The 24,988-nt window shown below is 44.0% G+C and overlaps 1 protein-coding gene across 2 annotated transcripts in view; it reads right to left on the bottom strand.

Moving 5' to 3' along the window:
- The window catches only part of ARFGEF2 (ADP ribosylation factor guanine nucleotide exchange factor 2), a 66,067-nt gene extending 50,720 nt beyond the window's left edge, over positions 1-15,347 (bottom strand). For both annotated transcript variants that reach the window (XM_029070293.2, XM_029070294.2), the window contains exons 1-3: positions 15,211-15,347; positions 2,135-2,165; positions 1,399-1,522 (exon numbers count right to left, since the gene is read on the bottom strand). In XM_029070293.2, coding sequence (XP_028926126.1) covers positions 1,399-1,522; positions 2,135-2,165; positions 15,211-15,331 — 276 coding nt within the window. In that variant the 5' untranslated portion in view covers positions 15,332-15,347. The remainder of the gene's footprint in view (positions 1-1,398; positions 1,523-2,134; positions 2,166-15,210) is intronic.
- Between the last annotated feature and the right edge of the window lie 9,641 nt (positions 15,348-24,988).

Here is a 24,988-nt window from a genome sequence, read left to right as displayed (position 1 = left end):
CTGGGCCTCAGTTCCCTCATCTGTAAAATGGGGATTAAGGACGTGAGCCCCTTATGGGACAGGGACTATGCCCAACCTGATTAGACGCCTGACTACTTGTTTTGTTTTGCTGTCTGTTTCCCCCATTTAGACTGTGAGCCCATTGTTGGGCAGGGATTGTCTCTGTTTCCGAACTGTACATTCCAAGCGCTTAGTACAGTGCTCTGCACATAATTAGCACTCAGTGAATACGACTGAATGAATGAATTGAATTACCTTTACCCAGCACTTAGTACGGCTTCTGACACATAGAAAGCACTTAAATACCATAAAAAAAAAAGGTTTGTCGGAAGAATAGTCCCCGATTCTGTTATTGAGTTCTAGCCAAAGCACAAAATAAAAACCCACATTATGACAGGAATGAATGTACCTCTTTTTCCAGCAGACATACTGTCTACTAGGAAGCTAAAGTTCCCTGAAACTCCCAGAAATATGGGAGCAGTTTTTGGCATAAATATCATTAATCTGTCTCTGTGCTCAATAGTCATTAGGGATATTAATATCATCAAAAAAAATCCTCTATCTGTTCTTTAATGTCTTACACACAAAACTGGGAAGCACTGTGACCTAGTGGAAAGAGATTGGGACTGAAAGTCTGGAGGCTAGTGTAATCATCCCGGCTCCACCACTTGTCTGTGTCACTTTGGGGGAAAAAAAGTCACCAAACTTCTCTATGACTCAACTTCTTCATCTGTAAAATGGTGATAAAATACCTGGTCTCCCTCATCCTTAGAGCATGACTCCTTTGTGGGACAGGGGCCATGTCCATTCTCATTACTGTGTAAGTACCCTAGCGTTTAGCGTGGTGCTGAACGTACACCAAGCACTTAAATACCACAACTGATTACAACTGGAGTCCAGAAGTAAGACATTTTGGGAAAGAGACATTTTTAATTAAACTACAATTTGAACTACGATACACATACACGTCCATCCAAACTCAGCCATTTGGATGGACGTATTTGGATGGATGGATTCAGTAGAAGCCTGAGGTCTCAATCTTTTCTGAAAACATTTTAGGAAGACCAACAGACCACTGCTCTTTGATCTGTGACCTTTGGGTATTTGATCTTCTCTCCACAGCATTTAAGTACATAGCTGTAAATTATAAAAAATGTCTGTCTCCCCCTCTAGACTGTAAATTCTTGGTGGGCAGGGAACAGGCCTACCAACTGTACTGTACTGTACTTTCCCAAGTGCTTAGTACAGTATTCTGCACACAGTAAGCGCTCAATACATCCCACTGATGACAATAACGATGATGACTAAGACCTCGATCCAAATTACAGACAGTTGATCTGCTATCTAAAAATCCCTTTCCTCTCAGACCCATATTCAAGACCAGCTGAAATACAATACCTGCAAGCAGTCTAGTGAGGTACTGACCACCCGTGGAGACTTTGATTGACAAGCTAGTTCAAATGGAAGGAAGTACTTGTCAGCTTCAATGAAATTGGCTTTTGGTGGTGCAGCAGTGCCAGGCCTGGTTTAAAAAGCGAAAGGTGGGGTGGGGGTGGGGAGAGAAGAATGAAAAGGTTACTCCATACCAATCTGTCACTACAATTACGACAACTTGAGGATCCCTAGTTCAGGACCATTAAAAGCTTAAATGCATGCATCACTAAATCCAAAGTTGCCACAAGCGGAGAGCAAGACGCTTATTAACTAATTACAAGTTTATCATTCTCCACCAAATCCCCGCCCCTGTCAGAGTTACAGCTCTAATTTTGGAAACAAATTAATATCGTTAGAGAGGTCAACAGGGTCTTATACTATTATCCATCTGCTTAAACAAGCATGATACGCAGAAGAAAGAGTTCTTGCCCCTTTTTCCAGTAAATTACAATACCATTAAAATTGTGCTGCTGGCCCCTTTTAAAAAACAATGACTTCCCAAGTTATCTGCTATTGATTTTGTTTGCAGAGTAGTTACTTCTCAGGCTTTTAGCTGAGAAGAGCAATTGCTGCCACTTCCAGCTGAACATTGCACATTCCAAGCACTTAGTACAGTGCTCTGCACATAGTAAGCGCTCAATAAATACTACTGAATGAACATTGGCCCACATGCAACAGCGGCTACTGGCTGCTAGCTTACCTTTGCTTCTCTATTTCCGCTTTAATTTCATCTGTGGGGAGGGAAAAGAAACTCATTCAATATAAGCAAGATAATTTTACTTAAAAACAACAAAAACTCCTACACCCTCACCACTGAGATTATCGTGGTGTCACAGTTGTGGAATGTTGTAAAGGAAGCTCAGCCACTTGGAAAATGAGACCGACACACACCAAAGGCTTAGACGATGAGAATCGGACTATCGCGTAGATCCTGGGTAAGGAACTAATTCACTCTATATATTTCTCCTCAAGTGCCTAGCATAGTACTGGGTAATCAGTGAACAACTGAGATGGTACTCTCCCAAGTATTTGGTAAACTGTGCATATAAAAGCATTTAGTAAACTCTGTTCTGCAGATAGTAAACACTCCATAGATACCACTGATTGATGATTATGTTGAGCAGGAAGGTAAATGAGGACCCTTTATTCCCATTGGAAATAAAGCTCTTAATTACAGAACAAAGGAAAATGCCAGAATCTTCCCCTTTCCATAAACTTCATTATTAGTGTTGATTTCGTTCTTAGCCCTCATTAAAGAGTTAAGATGGGCATGCTTCCTCTGTATGTTACCTGCACATTATTAAACTCTTTTCTTAATGGTATTTAAGCACTTACTATGTGCCATACACTGTACTAAGCGCTGGGGTAGACACAAGCTCATCAGCCATGTCCCCCATGGGGCTCTCAGTCAATTTCCACTTTATAGATGAGGGAACTGAGGCACAGAGAAGGGAAGTGACTGGCCCAAGGTCACAGAGCAGACAAATCGTGAAGCTGTTATTAGAACCCAGGTCCTTCTGACTCCTAGGCCTGTGCTCTATCCACGAGATCACATTGCTCTTCTTAGGGATTCCTATGTTGAATTACTTTCAAAGACCCAGCAGCTTGCATAGGTGTGTACATATTTCTTTTTTCTTTCTGTCCCAGACTGAAATTAGAGGGCGTTTCATTATTAAAATAATCTCAAGACACTCCTTTAGGCTTCTCAGATTTCTCTTTTCTTGGCAACTTCTTCCCCCACCTGAATTTACAAAAGGCCAAAGAAAAATTGACTGTATTAGGAAGGCTTCAGATACCTAACCTTCCAGCCTGCTGGTGAGTAAGCCCATACACTTGTATGCCACACTCAAAGCGTATGGGATCACGTTGAGAAATTAATCCCTTCTTGTCTAAGCATTCGTTTCGAATGAAAAAAAATCTAGGTTGACCAAAAATGGCAAGATTTCACAACCTCTTTCAAAAGTTGATCAGTGTCTTTTCTTGGAAAAACTCCCCACCTCCTTTCACAATCAGCCACATTTATTGAACGCTTATTGTGTGCAGATCACTGTATTAAGTGCTTGGGAGAGTACAATATAAAGGTGTTGTTACACACATTCCCTGCACACAAAGAGCTTACAGTCTAGAAGGGGAGACTGACAGTAATATAGTAAATAAAGGATATGTATGTAAATGCTGTGGGGCTTGCTTAGCATTTAGCTGAAGTTTTTTGACCACCAACATATTCCTGCTTCAAATACATTCAAAGCCACACAAACCCTTTTTCATTCCTCTCCCTTCCCCACTAATACTGTTTCTCAGTCTCTTCTGCTTTTCACTAAGCAAAATAAACTCTTTGAATATTTCAGTGTGGCTTGGGGAAATTTTTTTTTAAAAAAGACTAAACTATCTTGGTGACTGCCTAGCTACTAACCTACTTTCCATCAGTAGGCATTCAGAAAGTGTTCAATAAAAGTAGTACAACCTACTACTGTTTCTTCCCTTTTTCTCAGATCCTTGTTTCTTAAGTTTAACTATAGGGGCAGAGAGGGAACATTCTGCTGTTAGACGTAGTAGTAATGGAATCTATTGACTATGTTAAGCATTATGGAAAAATCCTTGCCCATAAGAGTTTAGCAGCTATTTATCAGCAAAGTTGACGCACTAAAAAACAGCATTTTAAGAGTCTGCTCATGAAAATCCCTAAAAATACGCTCAGGCATGTATTTCCCTGCAGTCACTGATACCAAAAATGTTGCTGATTGGTGACTCAAGCCAACAATTTTTTATTTTTTTTCGAGTTTTTTGGAGGTATTTGTTAAGCACTTATTTATTATGTGCCAGGCACTGTATTAAGTGCAGGGGTAGATACAAATTAATCAGGGTGGATGCAGTTCATGTCCAAATGGGGCTCACGGTCTTAATCCCCATTTTACAACTGAGGCCCAGACAAGTCAAGGGACTTGCCCGAGGTCACACAGCAGTCTGGGATTAGCAACCAGCTCCTTCTGACCTCCAAGCCCATGCTCTATCCCCTGGGCCACTCTGCTTTCCAGGTGGGAACAGTGTTCTGCCCTACGCCATCGCCTGATTTCAACAATGGCAACCGGGGGCTTGGAGGAATTGTGCGGTGGCTGCCGTCCTTAATAATAATAGTAATGTTGGTATTTATTAAGCTCTTACTATGTGCAGAGCACTGTTCTAAGCACTGGGGGAGATGCAGGGTAATCAGCTTGTCCCACATGAGGCTCACAGTTAATCCCCATTTTACAGATGAGGTAACTGAGGCACCGAGAAGTTAAGTGACTTGCCCACAGTCACACAGCTGACAAGTGGCTGCTTCAACCCAATGATTCAGGGTGTTCCACCTACCTTTCTCCTTTATATCCCTAATACCATTATGGATTCCTGGACCACAATTTTATCCAACCCCTCTGGAACCTACTGATATATTTTGGCCCTCACCCTTCCTGTAGTAACTCATCCTTTATTCTGAACACCAGCTGTGGAAAGAAGTATTTTCTTCTGTTTTAAACCTCCTGCCTCCCAGCTTCCACGGGTGCCCCCTCTCACCCTATTGTGGGATTTGGTGAAGAATTCTAGACTGTAAGCTTGTTGTGGGCAGGGAATGGGTCCACCAACTCTGTGATACTGTACTCTCCCAAGCGCTTAGTATAGTGCTCTGCACACAGTAAGCACATGATAAATGCCTTTGATTAACAGATAATAATAACAAAAATGGTATTTGTTAAGAGCTTACAATGTGCCAAGCATCGTTCTAAGTGCAGGGGTAGATCCCAGTTTATCAGGTTGGGCACATTTCCTGTTCCATGTGGGGCTCACAGTCTCAATCCCCATTTTACAGATGAGGTAACTGAGGCACAGAGAAGTGAAGTGAATTTCCCAAGGTCACTCAGGAGACAAATACTCTAGGGCCGCGATTAGAACCAATGACCTTCTGACTCCCAGGCCTGTGCTCTATCCACTATGCCATCTGCTTCTACAATCACCCTGTTCACGCTATTTGTGATTTCATAAAACCTTTCAATTCCTGAGGTCCCAGTGTCTCCTTCGCACCTAGACGCCGTCCCTGAAATGCTTCAAGATCAGTAAATCAAACAGACTGTACTTGGACCTCCTCCATGTGGTCGCCTCCTGCTTATTTATTTACCTTGGCAAGAAAGAGGCCATCAAGGCTATAAAGAGCTAGGATACTGTGGGAGGGGCTTCTACAGAGGATCCAATATCTCGATCAGGATCTGTTACCTTTCCGTTTTCAAAAAGTGAGGCCCCTGCTTGGATGTTAAGATCATCGCACCCCGCCCCACCTAAATCCAAACCTATTAGGCTCCCTCTCTGTTACGTCATTTATTAGATCTGCCTCTGTCTTGGGTCCGGCACAGTGCTTGGTGCATAGTAAGCACTATTATCAGGGACCTGTAGGGGAGGGCCGCTGAAGGCAACGTACCACCTCATGTTCTGTGCCCCTTCCCTCCCCTTGACACCCCAAAGCATGTAGCAGGTGCGAAAAAATTACTTCACTTGCCAGACCTTCGGTCCAGCTAAGCCGACAGCTGCAGTGCCAGGTTGCAGAGGACTCAGGTAGAGGTTGGATAGGGCAAGGTTCAGGTGGGAACTCTTCTAGAAGCCTGACTGACGTCAGAAGCGGCCTCTCTAGGCTAAGTAACAACAAAGGAAGCTACAGGGGAAGCAGCGTGGCTCACGGGAAAGAGTACGGGCTTGGGAGTCAGGGGTTGTGGGTTCTAATCCAGGCCCTGTCACTTGTCAGCGGTGTGACTTTGGGCAAGTCACTTAACTTCTCTGTGCCTCAGTTACCACATCGGTAAAATGGGGATTAAGACTGTGAGCCCCACGTGGGACAACCTGATTACCTTGTAACTCCCCCAGTGCTTAGAACAGTGCTTGGCACATAGTAAGTGCTTAACTAATGTTATCCTATAAAGGGGTGCCCATCCCGTATAGGGTCAGAGCGACGCTCAACCGGCCTGCTCGCTTTGTTCGTGACACAACTTCAGGATACTGGGACCCAAGGGTTTCAGAAGCAGAAGGGCATTTCCTAAAGAGACAAGTGAAATTTTTAGGCCCAGGGTTTTCAAGTACTTGGAGGTGGCTTTCCCCACTAATTCTAAGAAAAGTCCACGTGAAAGCGTCAACCTGGAGATTTTATTCTTTAGCACAAGATTAAAAAAAAAAACAAGTCCAACCACATCTCTTCCTCCAGAGGGACAGGAAACGAATATGTGTGTGTGTGATTATATTACTGAAGATATATCTTCACATATATAGGCATATAAGCCTACATATATATCTTTATAGGCATAGAGTGAGAAATATATCTTCAAGAAAAAAAGCAATTTCTTTGTCAAAACATTTTCCAAGATAACGTTAGGAGTCTAAACTGAAGTCCCATTGTCAAAAACATATTAAAACACAGTGCCAATCTATTTATATGGAAGACTCTTGGTAAGCAGTTGCCAACTAAGCCAGTATTTAGAAGTTTCCTCTCCTTCACAAAGAATGGTCCTTCTGTTTCAAGACCACTATTTTCACAGAGACGCCCCTGTGCTTAACAAGTCCAGAACATAGATTTCAAATGCATTTAACTACTGCTTAGCTCATGAAAAATAATCCCTCCAAGATTTGAAACTCACAAAAACTAGACACTAACCCTCAATCTCTTTCTAAAGCCAATCAAGCCCGCAATTCTTCCTTCCTATGTTGTCGTTTCCTAAAAGATATATCTAGATTCTATTGAACCCCTGTTCTATCACAAATAAAGTGAGGATTAAATCTTATTCCCTCCTATTTAGACTGTGCACCCCATGAGGGACAGGGACTATGACCAATCTGATTATCTAGTATCTGTATCAGCGCTTAGTACAGCACGTAATACTAAGTGAGGCTAAATTACAAAATAGGTTACAGAAAAAATCTAATTAAAGCATATATACTTTTAAAAACTGTATACATCTTACTGAATACCTCACAATATCGAGCACTTACTGTGTGCAGAGTACTGTACTAAGCACTTGGGAGAGTACAATATAACAACCAACAGTCATTCATTCAATAGTATTTATTGAGCGCTTACTATGTGCAGAGCACTGTACTAAGTGCTTGGAATGTACAAATTGGCAACGATCAACACTGCGCTTGACAAAATAGATTCAATTCATCTTCATATCTGCTATTTCTCATTTTTTTAAAAAAGGGTAGCCCTTAATGAATTTTTATCCAAAGCAGTCTTTGATAGACTGTGGTTTAATACAGTATTCCATTACACTCCCTTGCTAATCATAACTTGCAACATTTCTTTCTGAAAGGGAGAGGAAAAAAAACAACGCTCAAAAATGACTTTAGAAGACTTGATTTGGGCAAAGATGGTTTGCATGTATCTATTACATTCTTAGAGACCATCCAATTCACCTATAAAGATCTGACCAGGTTAATGTAGTGTTTGGTGCCTGTGGTATAAAAAGCGCACGGTTAAGTGAGACAAGCTAAAACCATGCTGAGAAGCAGCATGGCATAGTGGGTGGAGCACGGGCCTGGGAGTTAGAAGGTCATGAGCTTTATTCCCGGATCCCCTACTTGTCTGCTGTGTGACCTTGGGTAAGTGACTTCATTTCTCTGTGCCTCAGTGATCTCATCCGTAAAATAGGGATCGAGACTGTGAGCCCCACATGGGACAGGGACTGTGTCCAACCTCCTGCTTGTTTCCACGCCAGCGCCTAGTAGAGTGGCTGGCACATAGTAAGCACTTAAATATCATCATTATTATTACTTATTATTATTACCCTGAGAAAAGCCTGTCTACTGCACCATTCTCTGGGTGCTTTTTAAAGAGTCAGGTTTCTAAGTGGGGCAGGAGGTAGGCACAGGGACGTAAGGCTGGTGGGGGTAGCGGGGCTGAGACCCAGAACAGGGAAAGGGAGGATGCCAGGGGCGGCAAGACAAGAACGCCAGTGGCAACAGGGTGAGGAAGCCAGCTGGGGAACGCCAGTAGCAGTAGGACAGCAAGCCAAAGAAAACAGGGCCCACAGGGGATGGAAGAGAAGGCCTCCTAAAACACGAGCAGTAGACTGTAAGCTCCTTGTAGGCAGGGAAACTGCTTTCCTGTTGTACTTTTCCAAGCTCTCAGAAGAGTGCCTGCACTCTGTAGGAGCTCAGTAAACACCACTGATTGATAGGGTGAGACATGAAGAAAGGAGCTTCAGTCTACAGCTCATCTGTGGCCAAGGGGGGAAAAACCCAGGCTGAGGCTTTGGGTTGGTCAGGAGAGGAGTGAACTGGTCAAGCATTTCAAATTAACCTCTGTGGGAGGTTATTTTGGGAAAATATATAGAGGAGAGGAACAAAGAACCAGCCACCTTTTGAACCAGTCAAAACAATCTTTAGGTACTTTCTAGACCAAAGCGCCATTCTAAGCACTGAGGAGAAAAGTGCCTAATTCAGAGATGCCTGGTCCCATAAAGAGGTTCACAATCTAAGTGTTGGGGGGTGTGGGGGGGAATTAACTGAATCAAAGTAATGGTTCATTATAGTTTGGTCTTTTAAAACCACCATTTAAAAGCTTTACTGTCAGGTGGCTCCTGTCAGAGCCACGTTAACTCTGACTGCATTTTTAGTCCAGAAAACTTGTGGTGGCAGAGGTAAGGTGGGGAGAGAGGGGTGTTGTGAAGACAGTGAAGGGGGACACCCAGGTAAGTATAATGGGCTCCCCTAAGGGCAGAGACCAGGCAGTTGCCCCTTTTACCTAATCAAGGATGGGAGTTAAACAGTGAGGGAAGCAGCAGTAGATGACAGAGGCTGGGGAAGTCACGGGCAGAAGGATCTTTTAATTACTGGACTTATGAAATAGCCCTCAGTTATTTTATAAATATTAATTCAGTCATTCAATAGTATTTATTGAGCACTTACTATGTGCAGAGCACTGTACTAAGCACTTGGAATGTACAATTCGGCATCAGATAGAGACAATCCCTGCCCAATGACAGGCTCAGTGTCTCAACGGGGGAGAAATATTCACGAGACAAATCTGAGGCCAAGAATTCAATACTCAATTTGTCCAGCAATGGCTGAAGCTAATTCAGAATGCACCGTGATAATGATGGCATTTATTAATCACTTACTATGGGTCAAACACTCTGCTGAGCATGGGTATAGACAAGACAACCCAACTGGACATGTTCTTTGTTCTACAAAGGGCTCACTGTTAACATTTCAATGCTTCAGTTATCTCATCTGTAAAATGGGGATTAAGACAGTGATCCCCATGTGGGATATGGACTGTGTCCAACCTGATTAGCTGTATCTGTCCCAGCGCTTAGTACAGTGCCTGGCACATTGTAAGTACCTACCAAATACCATAAAAAAAGGGAAAGAGAATGGGTACTTTACCCTCATTTTACAGATATGGAAACTGAGAGGCAAAGAAGTCAAGCAACTCGCTCAAGGTCACACATTAGGCAGGTGGTAGACCAGGAAAAGAACCCACATCTGCTAAGTCCTAGTTGCCTTTTCAATAACAGTGTTATATGAAGCTTTAATATAATATTCAGGCAAAGAGTTATCAAAACATCACACATGCACATAGTTAAGATTCTTTGGTGGCCTATGAACACACACACTGGGCCCTCTCTCAGACACGTCCTGCCTCTGGCCTGGAACGCCCTCCCTCTTCATATCCGACAGGCAATTATTCTCCCCACCTTCAAAGCCTTATTTGAAGGCATACCTCCTCCAAGAGGCCTTCCCTGACTAAGCCCTCCTTTTCTCTTCTCCCACTCCCTTCTGCATCACCCTGACTTGTTTCCTTTATTCACTTCCCCACCCCTGGGCCCACAGCACTTATGTATATTCCACAATTTGTTTATATTAATGTCTGCCTCACCCCCCAGACTGTAAACTTGTTGTGGGCAGGAAATATAGCTGTTAGACTGTTACACAGTACTCCCCCAAGCACTTAACACAGTGCTCCGGACCCAGTAAGCATTCAGTAAATTTGACTGATTGACTATGAAAAGTTTTGAAGCTCTGAGTTGGTTGTTTTAGTTGCGTTGATAAATTCTACACCAAAAGCAGTGAAACTGAAAGTTCACATTCACTTCTGCACAGGGCAAAGTTTCTTCTTGTGACACTGCACATTCATACCAACTCCATTTCCAAGCTCCACAGACAACGTTGCAGGTGGAAGGTTGCTACGGTTGCGGAGGCTTGGAATCGCAATAAAACTAAGCAGTCTCACAGCCACTGTGGAATTTTGGTCCATCCTTACAATTCTAAAGATGGGCAGTTCAAATTTTACCCTCATCTTGCTTTTTCTTCCTTCCCCCCCAGTCACCCCCCCCCCCCCATTTGAATAAACCTTTAAGGCCAAAACATTAAGCAATATTAAAAGGCAGAAAGCTAGAAGGAACCTTACAGCATTTGCAGTAAAACTTGCTTGAACTACCTGGTCATCTACAGTCAGGTCTTTTCAACAGATGGCTTTCAAATACAGGCTCTTGATCATTCCTAGTCTGAAAGGTCACGTTAAAAAAGTGCCGAACTTTAAGTGGGTAGTCTTCTAGAGAGTTTTTACGGGAACACATTTGGGTTCATTTTAAATACCACAGATTTCCCATATTAGAAAGATATTTTGATATTCAATTTCACCTGGAGTATATTTTAGGATTTCCCTATCTCCCAGTTCCTTTTATATTCTCTCACAGCACCAGTGGAAGTTAAACCAATGAATGGCTATTTTAAAGAAGCCTATCCTTAGAAGCCAGACAGCGTTGAGACTTCCAGAATGCAGGCAATCACTTCCAGTCAATCTAAAATACGACATAATCTTGTCAGGCTCTAAACCTCATATATTTAAAGAACAGGAACATTATTTTTTTTAATCCTAAGGAAAAACAGTCCCTGGATAAGAATGACAGGAGTGAGGTTTTAAATTGAACTGAAAAGTACCCAATGTGATCTATAAAACAAGCAGAAAAGTTATTCCAAAATACATCACATCACCAAATAACTTTGAAAATAAATCAAAACGCTCAGAGTTTCTCTTTCTGCTCTTTGGGATAACCCTAAGAACACTGTTAAGAAGGGGACTATATTTTATTTTTTATTTTTATATTTATATATTTTTTTATTTTTTTAAAGTTTAACATTAAGACATTTACAGATAATTTTCCAGCTTTTGGCTACTTGCGCAAAAGATGGCATTATAAAAACATTACTGCTGTACTTGAGTGTTCAGTCCTGCAGCTTAGAGGCCAAAGATAACTTCTACAGATGGAAAGAAGTGACTATTTCCTTTCAGCAAATCTCCTGGATTCCCTAACAACTTTCTGCAGTTCTTTCACTATTATAGATCCTACTTGAGCCTCTAATTAGTACACCCTGGCTAACCCAAAATTCCTTCTACCCTACAAAGTATGCTTAAAGGATCTTTAAACAGTAGTAGAATGTATTCAGGATTCTGGCCAGATTTATTCTCAGAGAATCAACAAGTCCTTTGAGCAAAAATCAACTATCACATTTGTACCTCAAGGGGCCATTGATAATTTGTATCAAAACGGTGTTAAAGATGACCTAATAATTTGAAATTATTATTTTTAGGACAATAATATTATTGCTAATAGGTTCTCCAAGAAGTTTCAGAGCACAAATGCTTTGCCAGAAGAATACAGGCCTTTAAATTCCATGAGGTCAGGACCCTTATCTTACGCTTTTATTCCCTCAAGTGTTCAGTACAGTGCTTCCTCTCCAAGAGGCGCTCAATAAATACCTCTGGTGCAAGAGGCTGGAGATTCAGAAAACAGTTCTGGTGAGGGGAAGTTCCCTGGGACTAGAATTGTAATTATGCCAGGTCCTCAAACTACCACAAGCTGAGGGCATCTTCAGAAACAATTAGATAAGTTACCCTAGGAAGTTGTGTGGCTCTAGTGGAAAATGCTTGGGCCTGGGAATCAGAGGGCCTGGTTTCTAATTCTGGTTCCATCACTTGCCTGCTGTGTGACCTTGGGTAAGTCACTTAACTTCTCTGTGTCTCAATTATAAAATAGCCAGTCAATTTTATCTACTGACCACTTACTATCTGCACAGCACTGTACTAAGCACTTGGGAGTGTACAATATACCAAGAGACACAATTCCTGCCCACAGTGAGCTTACAGTCTATTCAATACATGCTCTCCCTTCCCCTTAGTCTGTGAGCTCGGGGTGGAGCAGACTATGCCTGAGGCTGGCTAGAAAGAAATATGTATTCATGTCTGCTCGCTCTCAGTTTCATGCACCTGGAGCAGAGAGATGGCACCTGTTCAGCAAAGCCTCTCTACTGAGCACTAGAGTTCCCCACAGTCTCTTCCTTGATCAGTGACGTTTATTGAGCCTTTAATCGGGGCAGAGCACCGCTAAATGCTTGCAAGAGCATTTACTGAGCCCTTAGTCTGAACAGAGCACTATATTAACTGCTTGGGAGAGTTCAGCAGTTAGTAGAGGGGCGGAAGAGGTGGGTCTTACCTCCACTCTTCACTTAAAAAGGCCCCCATGCTGAGTAGCAGTAATAGTATTTATTAAGCACTTATCACATGCAGAGCACTGAACTGAGCTCTGATGGAGCTGTAGATCCATCTACTAGTTCCAGGAGAAGGCGCTTCTGATATCCACAATGTATTTATTTATATTAATGTCTGCTTCCCCCCTCTAGAGTGTAAGCTCGTTGTGGGTGGGGATTGTGTCTGTTTATTGTTCTGTTGTACTCTCCCAAGTGCTTACTACAGTGCTCTGCAGAGTAAGCGCTCAATAAATACGATGGAAAGATGAATGAATAGGCAGTGGGCTCATGATAGGGGAAGGAGACCGATGCCTGTCTCTCCCTCTAGACCCTGAGCTTGTGGGCAGGGAATGTGTCGATCAACTCTATTGCATTGCCCTCTCCTAAGCATTTAGTGCAGTGCTCTGCACATGGGAAGTGCTCAGTAAATACTACTGATGATGAAATCAGTGGGGAGGAAAACATTTCCACTTCCTGGATGGAATTTAGAAAAAGAGAGGTAGGCCCAGGTGACAACTTCAATGGGAGATGGGGGACTGAAGGAGGGAAGGGAGGTCCAAAGGAGTGGTAAGAAAGCTCTAGTTGGAGAAGAGGAGGAGAGGGAAGCCCAGGGTGCGGAGACCATGCCTGACTGTAAGCTCGTTGTGGGCAGGGAATGTGCCTTTCAATTCTGTTAATATTGTTATATTGTCCTCTCCCAAGTGCTTAGTACAGTGTTCCACACAAGGGAATCGCTCAATAAATACTGTTGGTGATTAAATCAGTTGGGAGGAAAACATTTCCACTTCCTGCAAGGAATTGGGAAGAGGAAAGGTGGGCCTTGGTGACAGCTTTAACGGGAGATGGGGAAGGGAGGGAGGGAAGGGAGGTCTAGAGGGGCGGTATGAAAGTTCTGGATGGAGAATTCATTCATTCATTCAATCGCATTTAATGAGCACTAAGTGTGTGCAGAGCACTGTACTAACCGCTTGGAAAGCACAACTCAGGAACAAATTGCAACAATCCCTACCCAACAATGGGCTCCCTCTGGAAGAGAGGGAAGCCCGGGGTGCAGAGTCTGTGCCTATCAGCTTGTGGTGAGCAGGGAACGTGTCTTCCCACTATGTCAATATTGTTCCACTGTTCTCTCCCAAGCATGTAGTAGAGCGCTCACACCCAGCGAGTGCTCCTGCCCAAGGGTTTAGTACAGTGTTCTGCACAGAGGAAGTGTTCACTAAAAAGCCCTGATTGGGGGGGGAGGGGGGTGAATATAAGGACTAAGGAAGAGGGAGGCCTGGGTGTGGGGGAGGGAAGGAGTAGATGGAAAGACAGGGGTCTGGGGAGTACATTCCAAGCGCTTAGTACAGTGCTCTGCATATAGTAAGTGCTCAATAAATACTATTGAATGAATGAATGAGTGGGGGGCCGGGGGGGGAAGGTGCCAAGGGGGTAGAGGTGCCCTGGGGGGGGGATTCATTCAATTCAATAGTATTTATTGAGCGCTATGTGCACAGCACTGTACTAAGCGCTTGGAATGTACAGTTCCGCAACAGATAGAGACCGTCCCTGCCCAACGACGGGCTCCCAGTCTAAACGGGGGAGACAGACAGCAGAGCAGAAGAGGACAAAACAAGACAACATCACCAAGAAGAATAGAATCAAGGGGATGTACACCTCATGAACAAAATAAATGGGGTAATAAATAATGTACACAAATGAGCACAGTGCTGAGGGGAGGGGAAGGGGGAGGAGCAGAGGGTGGGGGGTGGGGGGAAGGGGCTCTGGAGGGTAGGGGGGCTCTGGGGGGCAGAAGGGGCCTGGAGGGTAGAGGGGCCCTGGAAGGTAGAAGGGCCCTGAGTGGTAGAGGGGCTCTGGGGGGCAGGGGGCCCTGAGGGATAAGAGGGGTCCTGGAGGATGGGGGGCCCTGGGGGAAGAGGAGGGGCCCTGGAAGGGAGAGGAGGGGCCCTGGAGGGGAGAGGAGGGGCCCTGGAGGGGAGAGGAGTCCTGAGGGGTAGAGGGACTCTAGGGGGCAGGGGGGCCCTGGGGGGTAGAGGGACTCTAGGGGGCAGGGGGGCCCTGGGGGGTAGAGGGGTCCTGGAGGATGGGGGGCCCTGGGGGGGAGAGGGGCCCTGGAGGGCAGGGGTCCCTGGGGGGGAGAGGGGCCCTGGGGTAGGAGGGACCCCCGGGGGGGCAGAGGGGCCCTGGGGGTCAGGGGGGGCCCCGGGGGGTGTGGCGGGGGGCGGGGCGCCTTACCCAGCGCCACCTGGCAGGCCGTGCGCAGCTGGGAGTGCTGGGGCCGCTTGGCCTCCTTGTCGGCCAGGATCTTCTCCAGGGCCCGAGACACGAACATGCTCTTCGTCTGGCTGTCCTGCATGGCCCGGACGCGGGGGGGGCGGGGGGGCGGCGGCGGGGGGCGAGGGCGGCCCGGCCCCTCTCCTGTCTCCAGTCCCGTCCCGTCCCGTGCTCTCCTCAGGAAGCGCCACCGCGGCCCCCCGGCGCCGCCATATTGGAGGCCGTCACGTGACACGCCTGGCGCTCTCCCTCTCCCCTCCCCCCCCCCCCCCCCGCCCTTTTGGGTCCGGCTTCATTCATTCATTCGTCATTTATCATTATTCACTCAGTCAGCATTATTCATTCAATCGTCGGTATTCCATCATCTTTATTTATTCAGTCGTCATCACTCATTCAGCATCTATTCGATCATCCGTATTCATTCGGTCATCGGTATTCATGCACATTATTATTCGATCATCTTTATTTATTCCATCATCATTATTCATTCAATCATCGGTATTCATTCACATTATTATGCGATCACCTTCATTTATTCAATCCTCCTCATTCATTCATCATCTATTCAATCAGCATTAGTCATTCAATCATCGGTATTCAATCATCTTTATTTATTCGATCATCATTCATTCATTCATTCAGCATCCATTCGATCCGCATTATTCATTCAATCAGCATTATTCGTTCAATCATCGGTATTCAATCATCTTTATTTATTCGATCATCATTCATTCATTCATCATCCATTCAATCACCATTATTCATTCCATCATCGCTATTCATTCGCATTATTATTCAATCATCTTTATTTATTCAATCACATCATTCATTCATTCATCATCCATTCAATCATCATTATTCATTCAATCATCGGTATTCATTCACATTATTATTCAATCATCTTTATTTATTTATTCGATCATCATTCATTCATTCATCATCCATTCAATCACCATTATTCATTCAATCATCACTATTCATTCACATTATTATTCAATCATCTGTATTTATTCAATCATCATCATTCATTCATCATCCATTCAATCATCCTTATTCATTCAATCATCATTACTCATTCATTCATCACCATCTATTCAATCATCATTATTCATTCAATCACCATGATTCATCATTATTCATTCAATCACCATGATTCATCATTATTCATTCAATCATCGGTATTCATTCATTCATCATCATTATTATTCAATCATCTTTATTTATTTATTCATTCATCATTATTCGTTCATTCATCATCATCTATACAATCATCATTATTCATTCAATCATCATTATTCATCGCCATCCATTCAATCATCATTATTCATTCATCTGTCTTCATTCATCATTATTATTCAATCATCATTATTCATTCATTCATTCAGCATCATTATTCATTCAATCATCATGATTCGTCATTATTCATTCAATCATTGGTATTCATTCACCATTATTATTCAATCACCATTATTTATTCAATCATCATATTTATTCAATCATCATTATTCATTCATCGGCATTCATTCATCGTTATTCGATCATTATTCAGAGCCCGGGCTTGGGAATCAGAGATCACGGGTTCAAATCCCAGCTCTGCCACTTGTCAGCTGTGTGACTGTGAGCAAGTCCCTTAACTTCTCTGTTCCTCAGTTTCCCTCATCTGTAAAATGGGGATTAAGACTGTGAGCCTCACGTGAAACAAGTTGATCACCCTATATCTACCCCAGCGCTTAGAACAGTGCTCTGCACATAGTAAGCACTTAACAAATACCAACATTATTATTATTATTATTCATTCAATCATCACCATTCATTCATCCATCGGTATTCATTCATTCATCGTTATTATACAATCATCGTTATTCATTCAATCATCAGCATCATTCATTCATTTATTTATTGGCATTCATTTGATCATCATTCATTCATTCAATCATATTTATCAAGCGCTTACTATGTGCAGAGCACGCGCGGGCTTAGGAGTCAGAGGTCATGGGTTCTAATCCCAAATCCGCCACCTGTCATCTGTGTCTTTGGGCAAGTCACTTCACTTCTCGATGCCTCAGTGACCTCATCTGGAAAATGGGGATTCAGATTGTGAGCCTCACATGGGCCAAACCGATTACCCTGTATCTACCCCAGCGCTTAGAACACTGCTAGGCACAGATTAAGTGCTTAACAAATACCAACATTATTCTTATTATTACTACTAAGCGCTTGGAATGTACAATTCAGCAACAGATAGAGACAATCCCTGCCCAACAATGGGCTCACAGTCTAAGTTGGGGAGACAGACAGCCAAACAAAACAGAACAAAACCAAACAACTAGTCTGGCATCAATATCATCATAATAAATAGAATCATAGATATATACACATCATTAACAAAATAAATAGAATAATAAATAATGCATACATATTCATTCAATCATCATTATTCATTCATCATTCATTTGTTCATTATCCATTCATTCATTCTTATTTATTAAGCACTTACTGTATACCAAGAGCTTGAGACAGTACACTTCAACGACAAACACATTCCCTGCTCACAGAAAGCTCACAGTCTAAAGGGGGAGACAGACATTGGGTACAGCATGGCTTAGTAGAAAGACCTCTGGCTTGGGAGTCAGAGGTTGTGGGTTCTAATCCCGGCTTCTCCACTTGTCAGCTGTGTGACTTTAGGCCAGTCACTTAACTTCTCTGTGTCTCAGTTACCTCATCCGTAAAATGGGGGATTAAGACTGTGAGCCCCACACGGGGCAACCTGATTACCTTGTATCTAACCCAGCACTTAAAACAGTGCTTGACACAAAGTAAGTGCTTAACAAATACGAACATTATTATTATCATTATAAAAAAATAAATTACAGGTAATAATAACTGTGGTGTATGTTAAGCACCTACTATGTGCCAGGCACTGTACTAAGAAATGGGGTGGATACAAGCTAATCAGATTGGACACAGTCCCGGCCTCATGTGGGGGCACACAGCCTCAATCTCCATTTTATAGATGAGGCAACGGAGACACAGAGAAGTGAAGTGACTTGCCCAAGGTCACACAGCAGGCAAGTGGCAGAGCTGTGATAAGAACCGATGACCTTCTGACTACCTGGTCCATGCTCTATCTACTAGGTCATGCCGCTTCATGTGTGCTGTGGAGATGGGAGGGAGGATGAATGAAGGGAGCAAATCAGGGCGATGCAGAAGGGAGTGGGAGAAGAGAAAAGCTTCATTCATTCATTCAATTGTACTTATTGGATGCTTACTGTGCGCAGAACACTGTACTAAGTGCTTGGAAAGTAGAATACAGCAATAGAGACAATCTCTGCCCACAACTGGCTCACAGTCTAGAGCTTACTATGTACCAGACACTGGACTTAACCGTAGGGTAGATTCATTCATTCATTCAGTCAGTCATATTTATTGAGCGTTGACTGTGTGGACAGCACTTTGCTAAGCACTTGGAAAGTACATTTCAGCAATAAATAGAGAAAATCCCTGCCCAACAACAGGCTTACAAGCCGATGAGGTTGGACACAGTCCCTGTCCCACATAGGGCTCCCTCTTTTAATCCCCATTTTACAGATGAGGGAACTGAGTCCCAGAGAAGTGAAATGACTTGCTCCAGGTCACACAGCAGAGAAGGATTAGAACCCAGATCCTCTGATTGCCAGGCCACTTCTCTATCCACCAGGTCACTCCCCTTTCCTGTCCCAAACATTCCCTTCTGGTTCCCTGAGATCTTTGTGAGCACAGAGTGGCATTAAATCGTGCACCAGATCTCACTTGGCGTGGCATGTCATATTCATTCATTCAATCGTGTTTATTGAGCGCTTACTGTGTGCAGAGCACTGTACTAAGTGCTTGAAAAGTGCAATTCGGCAACAAACACAGACAATCCCTACCCAACAAGGGGCTCACAGTCTAGAATCGGGGAGACAGACAACAAAGCAAAACAAAACAAGTAGACAATCAATCAATTGCATTTATGCGTTTTTTTATGGCATTTGCTAAGCACTATTTATGGATCAGGCAATGTGCTAAGGACTGGAGTAGATACCTGCTAATCATTCATTCATTCATACATTCAGTTGTGCTTATTGAGTGCTTACTTTCTGCTGTGTCATTCCCTTGATTCTATTTATCATCCCCTTGATTCTATTTATCACCCCCTTGATTCTATTTATCATCCCCTTGATTCTATTTATTGCTATTGTTCATGTCTGTCCGTCTCCCCCGATTAGACTGTGAGCCCATCAAAGGGCAGGGACTGTCTCTATCTGTTACCGATTTGTACATTCCAAGAGCTTAGTACAGTGCTCTGCACATAGTAAGTGCTCAATAAATACTACTGAATGAATGAATGAATACTGTGTACTCAGCGCTTGGGAAAGTACAATACAACAATAAACAGTGACATTCCCTGCCCACAACGAGCTCACAGTCTAGAGGACCAGATATATTACAGATATATACAGATATATAATCTCACACTATTTCTCTTAGGGGACCCTTGATCACCTCTCCCCAACCCCCCAATTTGCTCCAGAGCCTGTGCATTCCCTCTTTAGGTCAGAGAGGATGCTCAGTCAGTATTTGTTGCGACAACCAGCCATGATTATATCATATTAATGCCTTATAATGACATAGCATTCTGCCTCTAGACTTAGCTCACTGTGGGCAGGTAAAGTGTTTACCTGACCTCTTGTATTGCACTCTCCCAAGTGCTTAGTACAGTGCTTTGCATGCAATAAGTGCTCAATAAATACCACTGATGGATTGATTGAATGTCATGGTTCTTAAAAAAGGTCCAACAGTGCTAAATTGGAAGCAGCATGGCCTATTGGATAGAGCACGGGCCTGGAAGTCTGTAAGCCCGTCAGTGGGCAGGGACTGTCTCTATCTGTTGCCGATTTGTCCATTCCAAGTGCTTAGTACAGTGCTCTGCACATAGTAAGCGCTCAATAAATACTATTGAATGAATGAAGTCAGAGAGACCTGGGTTCTAATCCCAGCTCCGCCACTTGTCTGCTGTATGACCTTGGGTAAGTCACTTCACTTTTCTCAGCCTCATTTACTTCATCTGTAAAATGGGGATTAAGACTGTGAGCTCCATGTGGGACACGGACTGTGTTCAACTTGATTACCTTGTATCTACCTCAGGGTTTAGAACAGTGCTTGGCATATAGTAAGCGCTTAACAAATGCCATAAAAAAAAGTGATGATTCCCACCCAATCCATGACATTCAGCAAGGGCTGCTTTGAAGGCATTTATTAGTACATGGGGGAAAGGGTATGAGTGAATAAAAGGAGCATAAAGTGTAGGGCAGGGGGAAGGGTATGAGCAAAAGGTCAGAGGCACAGTGCTTAAGGTAAATTGAAAAGAATGAAGAGTGTGAGCTGGGGTGTAGTGGGAGAAGAGTGGATAAGAAGTGGGGAGAGATCTGATAGAGTGTGTTAAAGTCAATGACCAGGATGAGTTTCTGCTTGCCGTAGAGAGGTGTGGGTCACCACTGAAGGTTTGGAGAAGTGGGGAGGTGTGTGCAGAATGATAGTACAGAAAAATTTACCTAGGCACATCACATTTGGATTCTCCATTCTAAACTCTTCATCTGAGTCTTTGGTAGGGTTTAGGCGGTGTACAGTCCTCCTCCGAACATGCCGTAGACTTCAAGCTCCTTGTGGGCAGTGATCCTGCTTACGGACTCTATTGCACTGTAATCAATCGTATTTACTGAGTACTTATTGTGTGCAGAACACCCTATTAAGTGCTTGGAAATGTGCAATATAACAGAGTTCGTAGACACGTTCCCCGCCCACAGTGAGCTTCTCTCAAGCTCTTAGTACGGTGTTCTGCTCAGAGTAAGCAATCTATAAATATGTGGCTCAGTGGAAAGAGCCCTGTCTTGGGAGTCAGAGGTCATGGTTTCGTATCCCGGCTCCGCCACCTGTCAGCTGTGTGACTGTGGGCAAGTCACTTCACTTCTCTGTGCCTCAGTGACCTCACCTGTAAAAGGGGGATTAACTGTGAGCCTCATGTGGGACAACCTGATGACCCTGTATCTCCCCCGGTACTTAGAACAGTGCTCTGCACATAGTAAGTGCTTAACAGATACCAACATTATTATTATTATTATTAAATACCTCAGGAGAAATTGCTCACAGTACCTGTTTCCTTTAAATGTTCTTTCTGTTTGCAAACCTAGATACTGCCACTAGAGAGCACCAGGAAACTAATAACTAAAAATGACAAAACGATGATTATGGTCCTACGTTTCTCTCAAGGAAGAAAGATCTCGGTTTGTTAATCAAGCAATCTGTCAATCTATTTATTGAGTGCTTTCCGTGTGCAGGGCACAGACCTGGGAGTCATAATAATAATAATAATGGTATTTGTTAAGCACCTACTATGTGCAAAGCACTGTTCTAAGCACTGGGAGGATACAAGGTGATCAGGTTGTCCCTGTTGGGGCTCACAGTCTTAATCCCCCATTTTACAGATGAGGTAACTGAAGCCCAGAGAAGTGAAGTGACTTGCCCAAAGTCACACAGCTGACAAGTGGCAGAGCCGGCATTAGAACCCATGACCTCTGACTCCCAAGCTGGGGCTCTTGCCACTGTGCCAGGCTTCTGGGCTCTAATTCTGGCTCCACCAGTTGTCTGCTGTGTGACTGTGGGCAAATCAATTCATTTCTCTGGGCCTCAGTTACCTCATCTGTAAAATAGGGATGGAGACGAGCCCCATGAGAGACAGGGACTGTATTTACCCGATTTTCTTGTACTCACTCCAGCGCTTAGTACTGTGCTTTGCACATAATAAGCACTTAACAGATACCGTTATTATTATTATTATTATCATCATCTGTAAAATGGGGATGAAGACTGTGCACCCCATGTGGGACAGAGACTATGTCTAAACCTATTTGCTTGTATGCACCCCAGTGCTTAGTACAGTGCCTGGCAGTAAGCGCTTAGCAAGTACCACCATCATTAATATTGTTATTATTATTACTAAGCGCTTGGGAGAGTACACTATAACAGAATTGGTAATCCCATTCCCTGCACACAAGAAGATGACAGTCTAGAGGGTGAGACAGATATTAAATTACAAATATACGCCTAAGTGCTGTGGGGCTGGCTGATGATGGGATGAATAAAGAGTACAAATGTACAAATCCAAGCACAAAAGTGAGGCAGAAGGAAGAGGGATTAGGGTAAAGAGGACTTAAGGAAGACCTCTTGGAGGAGATGTGATTTTAATAATGCTCTGAAGGTGGGGAGAGTGATTATCTGTTCGAAATAAAAGAGGAGAGAGTTAAAGGTCAGAGGCAGGATGTGGGCTAGGGGTCGGAGGCAACATCGACAAGAGCGAGTAGGTTGGTGTTAGAGGTGGTGAAGTAAACATGCTGAGTTGTAGTAAGAAATCAGCTAGATAAAATAGGAGGGAGATTGTCACTTAATTGCTTCAACTGTCATCTTAATTGGAGTAATTCTCATTACCCACTGGAATAAAATCCAATTATTATTTCCTTTCAACAACAAGCTCCAGAAGGCAGAGATTATTAAGTCTAGTCTTCCAAACATTGGTACAGTGAGTGCTCTGCACTCAGCACGTGCTCAATAAATACCATTTATTATATTTGATTTTTTAATGGTACTTGTTAAGTGCTTACTATGTGCCGGGTACTGAACTAAGAAGTGGGGTAGATACAAGCTGTTCAGGTTGGACACAGTCCCTGTCCCTTCTGGGGGTTCTCAATCCCCATTTTACAGATGAGGTAACTGAGGCCCAGAGAAGTGAAGTGACTTGCCCGAGGTCACACAGCAGACAAGTGGCAGAGCCCGGATTAGATCCAGGTCCTTCTGTCTCTCAGGCCTCTGCTCTATCCATTAGGCCACGCTGCTTTTCCACTGATAGACTGTTCCCCACCCTTACTGCTGATAATAATTTTAATAATAAGGGTATTTGCACTTACTATGTGCGAGGCACTGTATTAAGCAATGGGGTGGATACAAGTAAATCGGATTAGACACAACCCCTGACCCACATGGGACTCACAGTCTCATTTCCCCTTTGAATAATAACTGTGGCATTTGTTAAGTGCTTACTGTGTGCCAGGCAGTGTGAACTAAGCGCTGGAGTGGATGCAAGCCAATTGGGTTGGACACAGTCCCTGACCCACATGGGGTTCACACACTTAATCCCCATTTTCCAGATGAGGGAACTGAGGCCCAGAGAAGTGAAGTGACTTGCCCAAAGTCACCCAGCAGACAAGGGGCAGAGTCGGGAATTAGAACCCGGGTCCTTCTGACGCCCAAGCCCGTGTTCTAGCCACTAGGCCCCGCTGCTGCTCTGGGCTGGCGATCTGCCTGTGCCTCCACCTGAAAGTGTCAGAAACCTCATGGAAACAGTTGTGGGGAGAGACCCTGACCGTCCTGGGGCTGGCAGACCCCGGGAATAGTCGCCCTCGTCATCGCTGCTGCTGCTGAGGAAAATGAGAAGCGAAAGAAAAGGCTGCACTTCACCGCTTCTGCTGTTTTTGCTATCTCTTCTATGCCACCTTCACAGCTTCCCCACCCCTGCAGAAGTTTTTCTTGTTTTGGGCCAGAACCCCAAAATTTGTTATCTTCGGTTTATTTCAGGATATCCCGTCCCTGTGGTCTGATTAAGCTCATTGTGGGCAGGGAGCGTGTCTGTTTATTGTTATATCATCCTCTCCCAAGTGCTTAGTACAGTGCTGTGCATGCAGTAAGCTCTCAATAAATATGATTGAATGAATGAGTGGAAAAGCAGGTCATAGAGTTGGGTCAGGGGAAGATCAGAACCCCACAGTGCGGGGAGAACTTGTTCTCTCTGAATAGGCAGGCAGTGTGGCTTAGCGGAAAGAGCACAGGACTGGGAGCCAGAATACTCACAGTTCTTTTATTTATGGTATTTGTTAAGCACCTAGTATGTGTCAAGCACTGTTCTAAGTGCTGGGGTTGGTATATGGGGCTTGCAGTCTAAGAAGGAGGGAGAACAGGTATTGCATCCCCATTCTGTAGTTGAGGGAACTGAGGGACAGAGAAGCTAAGTGATTTGCCCAAGGTCACACAGCAGACAAGTGGCAAGACAGGATTAGAACTCAGGCTCTTCTGACTCCCAGGCCGGTACTCTTTCCATTAGGCCGTGCTGCTTCATATTGCGTAATTAGGTCTCATAATGAAACACATTATAGGGTATATGCCGGGGTAACCCCCTCAGAGTCACACCTGGAGAGTTTCCAGTCCTCTACCCGTCTCGACTATAGGAGGGAGAGTCAAGCAGAGGCCTACCCATTCCATTCCTAGCTTGGCCAGTTGCTAGCGAGTGGAAGGCAACCTGTTACAAGTCAAGACTCCTCTATGCTGGGCAGCGGCGGCATGAGAGAGAGTCGAGGGCAGAGACTCAATTTTACTTCGTGGAAGGAGGCAATGGTAAACCACTTCTGTACTTTTACCGAGACAACTCTATGGATCCGCTACCAGAACGATGGCAGGTGGAGGTGGGGCGTTCTGGAAGAGATGTGTCCATGATGTCACTGTGGGTCGGAGACGACTCGAGAACATAAGACAAGACAAGATGCCAGGGTTAAGGTGACATCCCAAAATTAGTGAGCAGTGGGTATGTGGATGAGTAAATGCTTAAGTGGAGAGTTAGATTAAAAGCACTTTTTGTGCTGGAAGATGGCCCACGAGATCTAAACTGGTCAATCAA

This window comes from Ornithorhynchus anatinus, chromosome 8 (assembly GCF_004115215.2).
Source record: "Ornithorhynchus anatinus isolate Pmale09 chromosome 8, mOrnAna1.pri.v4, whole genome shotgun sequence".
Taxonomy (NCBI): domain Eukaryota; kingdom Metazoa; phylum Chordata; class Mammalia; order Monotremata; family Ornithorhynchidae; genus Ornithorhynchus; species Ornithorhynchus anatinus.
Note: the sequence above shows the minus strand (reverse complement) of the source record. Positions and strands in the feature narration are given on the sequence as shown.